Raw genomic sequence first — 10,910 nt, forward strand, 5'->3', positions numbered from 1 at the left:
TTTTTTTTTTTTTTTTTTTTGAGACGGAGTTTCACTTTGTTGCCCAGGCTGGAGTGCAATGGCGCGATCTCAGCTCACAGCAACCTATGCCTCCCGGGTTCAAGCCAGTCTCCTGCCTCAGCCTCCGGAGTAGCTGGGATTACAGGCATGTGTCACCACGCCCAGATAATTTTGTTTTTTTAGTAGAGACAGGGTTTCTCCATGTTGGTCAGGCTGGTCTTGAACTCTGGACCTCAGGTGATCTGCCCGCCTTGGCCTCCCAAAGTGCTGGGATTACAGGCACTAATTTTGTATTTTTTAGTAGAGACAGGGTTTCTCCATGTTGGTCAGGCTGGTCTCAAACTCCCAACCTCAGGTGATCCTCCTGCCTCAGCCTCCCAAAGTGCTGGGATTACAGGAGCATCACACTCAGCCTCTGCTGGGATTTTGATTGAGATTATGTTGAATCTGTGGATCTGTTTGCAAAGGTAAGAGTCATCTGACTGATGAACATATTATAGCTTTCTATTTATTTAGATCTTTTAAGTTTTTCTCAGTAATTATTTGTAGTTATGACAGTATTAGTATTGTACATCTTTTATTAGGTTGATTCCTAAGTATTTTATATTTTTTCATTTGATATTCAGTATTTTTAATTTTAATTTCCACCAATTGTTGCTAATTAAAATGCCATTTATGTTTAACATATTGAGCTTGTATCTTCTCAGCTTGCTAACTCACTTGATAGTTTTAATTAATATTTATTAGATTCTATTAGATTTTCTATATAGACCATCATGTTATCTGTGACTAAAGATATTCTTACTTCTTTTTCAATCCGGATGCTTTTTATTTCTTCTTCTTGCCTGACTTGCACTGGCTAGAACCTCTAGTACAATGTTGAATAGAAGTGGTGAGAGTAGACATCCTTGCTATATTCCTGATTTGGGGAGGAAAGCATTCAGCCTTTCACTGTCAAATGTGATGTTTGCTATATGTTTTTTATAGATCTCATTCATTGGATTAAGGATGTTGCCTTCTTTTCTTATTTCACCGAGGATATCAGGAGTGGATGTTGGCTTTTTTCAGATGCCTTTTCTGCATCTATTGATATGTTCTTATGGTTTTTCTTTTGTAGTTTGTGAATATGGTGAATTACCTTGATTGATTTTTAAATGTGAGACAAGCCTTGGATTGAGCCTTGGTCATAATAGAGTTCCCTTTCTTATATATTGTTAGATTTGATGTGCTAAAACTTTGTTTGGAATCGTTGCATCTGTGTCCATGATGGAAATTGGTTTGTACTTTTCTCGTTCTCAGCGGAATCCAGTGGGCTTTGCTTAGGTTCCCGCTCCCTGTGCCATAGCCTAGAAATTGTCTCCTTACAGTAAACTAGTGTGACTGCAGGTTTCACCTCATTTGTTACTTGTCTTTCAGGTATCATCGCCCAGTGTTTTCTGTCTTGAAAACCTTGGTTTAATATATTTTGTTCAGGTTTTCAGTTATTTCATGCAGGAAGGTAAATTCAATCCCTGTTATTCCATCTTGGCTGGAAAAGATTTTATGATACAATTGTGGGAGGGGGTAGTTGTCAATTCATTTTTTTCATATTCCTTGAAGAGAAAAGCTGTAAGAACTTGCATTTATTAATATTATATGGTTTAGATACATAGAAGGTATTGTGCTTATATATACTATTTAATTTGGAAAGTTTGGTTACTTCATTTGTTTTCATGTATTTGGATTTCTCTCTAATATTACTAAGGAAATTTTGTGTGCTCCAACAGGATTCTTTAAGATTATGTGGGTGCTCTACTTAAGACATGCTAATTTATTTACTCTTATGTAACCATGTCATCATCTTGTAACTCTAGACTACTTCTTTTTACATATTGCCCCTTTTTTGCAATTTAATGTTCCATCTTGAAAGGTTTCCTTTACTTTTCTAAATAATACACGGGTTTGTCATTTCAGGTGCCATTGACATTCAGCGATGTTGCCATAGACTTTTCTCAGGAAGAGTGGAAATATTTAAACTTAGATCAGAGAGATTTGTAGAGATGTGATGTTGGAGAATTATACTAACGGTCTCATTGGGTAAGAATATCTGCACAAAATGATGTACAATATGCTCTCTAGAATATCAGCCTTCTCTGTTGTATATTTTATGGTCTATGCCAAGAAACCAGCTACGTTTCTGTTCCATATTCTCAAATGATTGGTTTGAAGTTTGCTAGGTGGAAATGGGCACCCCCATTCAGCACCTGAATCTTCACTATTCTTCGCTTGCCTTTATGCCTGCCTCTGCCCTGTCCTACAATTACTTCTTTTCCTAAATGACTAGAGGTTTGAATTCTGGCATTTTTCCACAAAGACACTATCAGCAAAAACAAATTTTAAATTATATGTGTGTTCAGAATGTCCGTAAATATTTACTTGCTGATCTTCCTACATAAAAAACATGGTTTTCTCTTTACTACAAAAGAGCCTCCATAATTTTTATACTAGTAGAATGAATTAAGATCATTCTCTTTTTTACTGTTATTTTTGTAGTTCTAGCAGTGGGCCTGTTGGCTTCCAGTGATCTGATACATTCCATGCAGAAGGGGCAGTCTTTGTTCAGTTTTTGGAAGATACGAACCATTCTCTCCTCCAATCTGGGACTTTAATTACGCCTATGTTAGATCTTTTGAGCGTATCCCACAACTTTATCATGTCCTTATCTGCTTTTCTCCTGTCTTTCCCCTCTACTTTTCATATGATGGAGTTTTAATGTTTTCTGTTGACCTGTATTCCAGCTCACTTATTCTGTTTTCTGCTGTGATAAGTCTGCTCTTAAAGAGGGGTTTTTCATTTTAGATACTGTCTTTTTCAGTTCCAGAAATTCAATTTAATTCTCTTTTATAACTTCCAAATCATTGTTGAAATCTTCATTCTTTTATTTGCTTTCCTTTTATGACTAAATTTTCATCTGTTTTCTTGGAACATTTTAATCATTGTTCATTTTTAAATTATTTTATGCCTCTTTTTTGTATCATCTGGGGGTCTGCTTCTCTGTTTCTTTCTTTTTACTCTTGTTATTTGTCATTTGTTAATGCCTCTTCAAGTTACTAGTGGTTGTGATTGTATACTGGACGTTACATATAAAATAACGGAAGAGGTTTCAGATGATGGTATCTTCCACCAGAGGGTATTTATGTTTTCCTCTATTAGTCTGATAGAATGCAGGCTGATGACTATAATACAACTAGGAATTAAACTGGGTCACTGCTGGTTTTCAGTTTGGTAATGCTCACCTACCTCTTTGTAATCACTGTTCTTTTAACTCTTGCTGTACTTAGAATCAGTGAGTTTTTTCAGGGGAAAGGTAGTTGTAGAGACTTAGGGCCAGCTTACCACTCCTTTAGTGGCTGTTATTGCTTATTTGTTTTTATTTTAAGCTTCTTATCCTGATGAATCTTTTGTTTCCAGGAAAAGTGCTTAAAATTAATAAGTTAATCATCCATATGAAAATCAGAAAAGAAGAGCGTGGTAGACTTAAAGAAAGTGGAAGAAAGGAAATAATAAAAAAAAAACAGAAATTAGTTAAATAAAGCACAAACATACAAAAGAACAACTCACAAAATTGGTGCAACTCTCTCAACAAGAATCAAGAAAAAAATCTATGTAAGGAAAAAAGGGAGCTGTCTTTACAAATCACGAAGCCTTGAAAATATGATGATGTTTTGGAAAGACTATGTCAGAAATTTTGATAAATGAAATAAATTATTAGGAAATTTTAATCTATAAAATCTTGACTTTAGAAAAAAATAGAAAACTTGAAAAGCCTTGTATGTATTACTAAAGAAACTGGATCAGTCATCAACATCTTCCCCCAAAACTGGATAATTTAGCCCTAGATGGTTTGTCATGAAAGTCTGAATGCAATAGTTTGAACATGCAATAATTTGGGGAATTTTTTTTCTGTGAGCTCTTTTGCATGTTGAGTGTAACAAAGAATCAATTACAGAAAAGTAAGAGATATGCAGAAAAATAACCATCTTATTAAACATATGAAGAATATTTATAATAGGCCAGGTGCAGTGGCTCACGCCTGTAATCCCAGCACTTTGGGCGGCCAAGGCAGGCGGATCACCTGAGGTCAGGAGTTCGAGACCAGTCTGACTAACATGGAGAAACCCCGTCTCTACTAAAAAATACAAAATTAGCCAGGGGTGGTGGCGCATGCCTGTAATCCCAGCTACTGGGAGGCTGAGGCAGGAGAATCGCTTGAAACCAGGAGGCGGAGGTTGCAGTGAGCCGAGATCGCGCCATTGCACTCCAACCTGGGCAACAAGAGTGAAACTCCATCTCAAAAAAAAAAAAAAAAAAAAAAATATTTATAATAGCTCATTTAATATCCTTGTTTATTATCTGTGTCATTCCTTGGTATCTTTTTTGGGGTGACTTTTCTACTGGTAATATTTTCCCTTTTTTTGCCTGCCTGATAATTTTTATTAGATACTAGACATTGTGAAGTTTACTTTGTTGGAATGCCAGATTTTTAATGTTCTTTGGCATATTTTGGTGTTTTGTTCAGGGATGCAGTTATGTAATTTGGACCCTATTTTATCCTTTCGTGGTTTGCTTTTAAGCTTTTGTCTAGACCAAAAGCTGTCCTGGATCAATCCTAACAAGCAATACCATTTTGGGGACTGTGTTGGATGCCTCGTTGTTACAGTCTCTTTCTACTCTGGCTGGTGGAAACAGGAACTATCCCCTACCTACCCTTAGTGACTTTCAGGTATTGTTCTGCCTACCCCTATATGGTGGTACTTTCCTTTGCCTCATTAATTTGCTCACATGTATATTCATATCAGTACTCAGCCAGAGTCTCCAGGGGATCCCTCTACACATCTCCAGAACTCACTCTTTCTGTGCAGCTCCCTCCTCTCTGGTAGTCTGTCTTGCAATTTCTGTATACCTTACTGTCCCCGCACTCTGTGTTCCGCCTCCTCTGCTTGGGCATACTGCTGGACTCTGCTCTGGCTCCCCTTCCCTGTGCTTTCTTTTGGAAATTCTCTAGGCAGTCAGTTGTAGCACTGTTAGGTTCACCTCGTTTGTTTCCCTATTCTGCACTCCCTACTGCCCTGTATCTGAAAGCTCCTGTTTCCTATATTTTGTTTGTTTATGTTTAGTTATTTAAAGTAAAAGGGGAAATCTGATCCCTCTTAATGTTTCATAACTAAAAGCACAAGTTACTGACTATGATTTTTAAAAGCTTGTTTGCATTTTAGAACAAGAGGTTCCAGACTGGCCTTGTATCTTCCCTCCCTGAACTAAGAATTAGCTATTTCTCCAGCGCACCCTAGCTCACATTAATGGGAAATAGTATATAGAGACAAGCCTGGCCAACAGGGAGCTAACTAACTGTGACCAGCTTTTTGTGGGGAAAATATTTTAAAATTTTTTTCTTTTTTTTTTTTTCATGGACATTGGTCTGTTTAGATTTTCCATCTCTTCTGGAGTCTATTTGTTGTTGTTATTGTTTTACCTTTTATTTTGAAATAATTTTAGAGTTATAGATGAGTTACAAATGTGGTACAACAGGTTCCTGTAATGATAACATCTTACATAACCATGGTACATTTATGCAAACTAACAAGTTAACATTGTTAACAAAACTATAGACAAACTATCAGCAAAACTATAGATTTTATTCAGTTGTACCAGTTTTTCCACTGTCTTTTTTTCTATTCCATGATTCAATCCAGGATATCACATTGCATTTAGCCATCATGTGTTTTCGTTTTCTCCTATCTGTGATAGTTTTTGTCTTTCCTTGTCCTTTCTGGCCTTGATACCTTTTGAAGAGAACTAGTCAGGTATTTTGTAAAGTGCCCAACAATTTGGGTTTGTTGAATTTTTTATGATTAGACTGGGATTATCGGCTTTGGGGAAGAATATCAGAGAAGTACCTTTCTCATCATATCCATCATATCGTATCAGAAATACATGATATCTGCATGATTTATTGCTAGGGTATTAACCTTATAAATTTGTTTAAGGTGGTGTCTGTCATTGTTCTTCATTGTAAAGTTATTATTTTTCCCTTTTCATACTCTGTTTGCTAGAAACCAGTCAGTAAGCCTAGCTGGTGTCACTTCTGATTAATTTTATTTTCAGGAAGAGTCATCATTTCATGTACATTTGAAATATATTAGCACAGTTGTATGATTTTTTTTAACATTCTTTATTTCTTTATTGATGGTCATTTCCCCCTTGTCATTAGGTTTGGATTTTCCCCCCATCTTTTGTTCCTAAGGTATAAAGGAAATAATGGTTTGTATATGTTAATTCTACTGTTTTATTTAAATTTTGCTTTTATTGTATTTTCCTTTTCTGCAGTCCATCAGTTTATCATTCTTTTCCTAATGTCTCCCTAATTCTTGTATTTATTTATTTATTTATTTATTTTTGAGACAGAATCTCCCTCTGTCGCCCAGGCTAGAGTACAGTGGCACAATCTCAGCTCACTGCAACCTCTGCCTCCTGGTTTCAAATGATTCTTGTGCCTCAGCTTCCCATGGAGCTGGGACTACAGGTGTGTGCCACCACACCTGGCTAATTTTTGTAATTTTAGGTTTCCCATTGTTGGCCAGGTTGGTCTTGAACTCCTGGCCTCAAGCAGTCTGCCTGCTTTGGCCTCCCAAAGTGCTGGGATTACAGGCATGAGCCATTGAGCCTGGCTGTTTTCTCTAATTTTTAAATGAGATGCTTCATTTATTCATTTTAATTCTTTTATTTTTAATTAGATGTAAGCATGTTAATCTTTGAGTTTGCCTCAGTGCATTATAATTGAAAGCCATAGATTCTGATATGTAGTATGTCCATTATCACTGTCTTCAAGAAATTCTACAGTTTTAGTTTATATTTTCTCTTTGACCTAACAGTAGTTGTTGAGTGCTTTTTGTTTATAAATAGGAAGAAGTGTTTTGGCTTTTTGATATTGCTACTTATCCTTTATTGCATCAGAGGATAACATCTGTATTGTTTTGGCTTTTTAAATTTATACTTTTTTCATAGAAGAATTCCACATGTCTTCAATACTTGACCCATTTAGCATATTAGATTTCAAAGGCTGCTCCCTCACACAGATTATCAATCTTCAGCCTACATCCAACATATTCTTTCTTGCAAAGTACTAGGCACTCAGTTTCCTAGACTCTTGCCCCATTTTTTACTTTATTTTTCCTAATATCCCCAAGTTTATTTGCTTTGACTTTGATAAGCCTTTCAATATATTAATTTGTGCAATTCCTGAAAAATTGCTGAGATGCATTTCTATACAAGTTAAGAATGATTCACCTTGGCTTTAAATGAATAGAAGGGAGAATTTGGGAAAGGCATTGAAGAAACACAACAGATTGAACATGTGTAGAATGAAAAGAAGTAAACCCTTCAACCTTACAGGCTTTATTTGTAGATATAAAAAAAAACATTATTTAAAACATTACTGAAAAAGTTAATGCAACATGTGATTACCTTGATTGAGATAGAAACAGAAAAGCATGGCTATGCAAAGGCAGGAATGAACACCAGTGATAGAGGCATGTGTATTTTTAAGGGGACAGGTTATTGCAGAATGGCCACATATCAGCCTTTTCCACTTATTTTTTGTTTTTGTTTTTGAGACGGAGGCTCGCTCTGTCGCCCAGGCTGGAGTGCAGTGGCCAGATCTCAGCTCACTGAAAGCTCCACCTCCCAGGTTCACGCCATTCTCCCGCCTCAGCCTCCGGAGTAGCTGGGACTATAGGCGTCCACCACCTCGCCCAGCTAGTTTTTTGTATTTTTTTTAGTAGAGACAGAGTTTCACCATGTTAGCCAGGATGGTCTCGATCTCCTGACCTCGTGATCCACCCGTCTCGGCCTCCCGAAGTGCTGGGATTACAGGCTTGAGCCACCGCGCCCGGCAACCACTTATATTTTTGACTGAGCTATTTTGGAAGTGCATTTTTCTCACCTGTAAAGCAAATGTGAGGTAAAAGATTAATAAGGAGTGAGAGATTAGAGTCAGGGAGAGATACTTAATAATTTTTATATAATTTTCAGAAATGAAATTGTTATTTTACTCAGCTGTCTTTTCAATGACCTTTATTTTCATCCAATTTACATTTTAACTCAACATTTTATTCTACAATGAATTATGTAATACTTACCATATGGTAGGGACTTATTTTTCAATGGGAGTTGAAAGAAGATTTGCATCTATGCTTATGTTTTAGGGTAACAAAATAAGTAGTAAAACAAATGAGATTTAGTAAATACACAATTGAGAGAAGCAGTATAAAGGCAAATAATTGGAAATTGGAATATAGACTTAAATATATGAATTTGCTTAAAGTTCGTCGATTATTTAAAGAAGCCACTTAAGAGGATTTCTGAAAGGCGGAACATCTGTGTAACACCCCAGGAGATGGGAAAGATTTGTGGTGTGTTCTCACAGCTGAAAAGATGCAATGTGGTACAATATAGGGAGCAGACATCAAGGGCTTGAAATGAATTTGTGTGGATGAGACAGGGCCTTTTATTCATGGTTATGTGTTTGGTTTTCATTCTAAGATAAAGAAAAACCACTGACAATATTATGTAGAGAGCAATGTGATAGTGTTATGAATGGAGATATTCAGGATATACTCCTGTGTATTCTGACCCACTCAGTCTGAGTGGGTATCTAAAAGGTAGTATACATAAAACGCTCCTGTGGTAATTCTGATTTGCAACTAAATATGAGAACTAGTGACTTTCTCTTTGCCTACTCATAAATCTTGCATCCTCCTGTGTACTTTCATAATTTTCTGAGCCCTTCTTGCCTTTTAAAAATTGCATGGCAGTATTTTAGAATTTTCTAAACTCTTTTACTACTAACAGATACACTTTTAGTTTATCACTATTTTTAGTATCGATGTCCTCTCCCTACCCCTATTATTGGAAAATAGCATTTGTTTGTTTTTTCATTTTCTTCCAGACCTTGATTTCACAACTGAAAGTGACAAGTTGTCTTGAGAAAAAAGAAATTATGAAGTAAATGCATACCATCAGGAGACATTGAAAAGAAAGAAAACCTTCAACCTTATGAGGTTTATTTTCAGAAATGACCCACGGTACACAATTGAATTTGGGAGACAACAGGGACCTAAAGTGGGATGTTTTAGTCAAGTGATATTCAAAAAACATAAATCCCTTCCCCTACATCAGAGAAATAACACAAGAGAGAAATCATATGAGTGTAAGGAATATAAGAAGGGCTTTAGAAAATATTCACACGTTACTGAACACCTGAGAGAACATACTGGTGTGAGACCCTATGAATGTAATGAATGTGAAAAGCATTTGTAATTTCCTAGCATTTTATTAGACATCAAAAAATCCACACTGATTTGAAACCCTATGAATGCAATGGATGTGAGAAGGCCTTTAGGTTTTATTCACAGCTTATTCAGCATCAGATAATTCATACTGGTATGAAACCCTATGAATGTAAGCAATGTGGGAAGGCTTTTAGACATCATTCTCACCTTACAAAACATCAGAAAATTCATATTGGCTTGAAACCCTTTGAATGTAAGGAATGTGGGGAAACGTTTAGATTATATCGACATGTGTCTGCATCAGAAAATTCATCGTGGTGTGAAACCCTATAAATGTAAAGAATGTGGAAAGGCTTTTGGTCATCATTCAAGTCTTTACCAACATAAGAAAATTCATTCTGGTGAGAAACCATATAAATGTGAACAATGTGAAAAGGCCTTTGTTTGCAGCTATCTACTTGTTGAACATCAAAGAAGTCATACTGGTGAGAAACCTCATGAATGCATGGAATGTGGAAAGGCTTTTAGTAGGGGCTCAAGCCTTCTTAAACATAAGAGAATTCACGGTGGTGAGAAACTCTATGGTTGTAAGGATTGCGGAAAGGCCTTTTGTAGAGGCTGTCAACTTACACAGCATCAGAGAATGCATACTGGTGAGAAGCCATATGAATGTAAAGAATGTGGGAAGACTTTTAAGCTTCATTCATATCTTATTCAACATCAGATAATTCATACTGATTTGAAGCCATATGAATGTAAGCAATGTGGGAAGGCCTTCAGTCGTGTTGGAGACCTTAAGATACATCAGTCAATTCATGCTGGGGAGAAACCCTATGAATGCAAGGAATGTGGAAAAACCTTTAGACTTAATTCTCAACTAATTTATCATCAGACAATTCATACTGGTTTGAAACCCTATATATGTAAAGAATGTAAGAAGGCCTTTCGTTCTATCTCAGGTCTTTCTCAACATAAGAGAATTCATACTGGTGAAAAACCCTATGAATGTAAAGAATGTGGTAAGGCATTTAATCGTAGTGATCGACTTACTCAACATCAGAGAATTCATACTGGTGTGAAACCACACAAATGCAAAGAATCTGGTAAGGCCTTTAGTCTTTGCTATCAACTTAGTCAACATCAAAGATTTCACCGTGGTGAGAGATTCTTAATGTAATAAGAGGGAAAGCCTTTAGCCATGGCACATCTTTTACCATTGTCACTATTATGATGCTATAGTGAAGATGTTGTTTTTTTTTTTGAGACGGATTCTCACTCTGTTGCCCAGGCTGGAGTGCAGTGGCACTATCTCGGCTCAGTGCAAGCTCCGCCCCCCAGGTTCACGCCATCCTCCTGCCTCAGCCTCCTGAACAGCTGGGACTACAGGCACCCGCCACTATGCCTGGCTAATTTTTTGTATTTTTTTAGTAGAGACGGGGTTTCACTATGTATCCAGGATGGTCTCGATCTCCTGACCTCATGATCCGCCTGCCTTGGCCTCCTAAAGTGCTGGGATTACAGGTGTGAGCCACCACGCCCAGCCTATGGAGAAGATTAAACTAGTTAATATAGAATATAAAC

At 36.7% G+C, this 10,910-nt stretch overlaps 1 protein-coding gene across 1 annotated transcript in view; it reads left to right on the top strand.

Annotated features, from left to right (window-relative positions):
• Nucleotides 1-10,609, top strand: part of ZNF404 (zinc finger protein 404) — a 23,122-nt gene extending 12,513 nt beyond the window's left edge. The window contains 6 exon segments of the mRNA XM_017885825.1: nucleotides 1,954-2,033; nucleotides 2,035-2,066; nucleotides 3,231-3,242; nucleotides 8,987-9,340; nucleotides 9,343-9,619; nucleotides 9,621-10,609. Of these exon segments, the coding sequence (XP_017741314.1) occupies nucleotides 1,954-2,033; nucleotides 2,035-2,066; nucleotides 3,231-3,242; nucleotides 8,987-9,340; nucleotides 9,343-9,619; nucleotides 9,621-10,506 (1,641 nt within the window). The 3' untranslated portion in view covers nucleotides 10,507-10,609.
• Nucleotides 10,610-10,910: the final 301 nt, after the last annotated feature.

The sequence above is a fragment of the Rhinopithecus bieti genome, unplaced genomic scaffold (assembly GCF_001698545.2).
Source record: "Rhinopithecus bieti isolate Rb0 unplaced genomic scaffold, ASM169854v2 scaffold_15643, whole genome shotgun sequence".
NCBI lineage: Eukaryota > Metazoa > Chordata > Mammalia > Primates > Cercopithecidae > Rhinopithecus > Rhinopithecus bieti.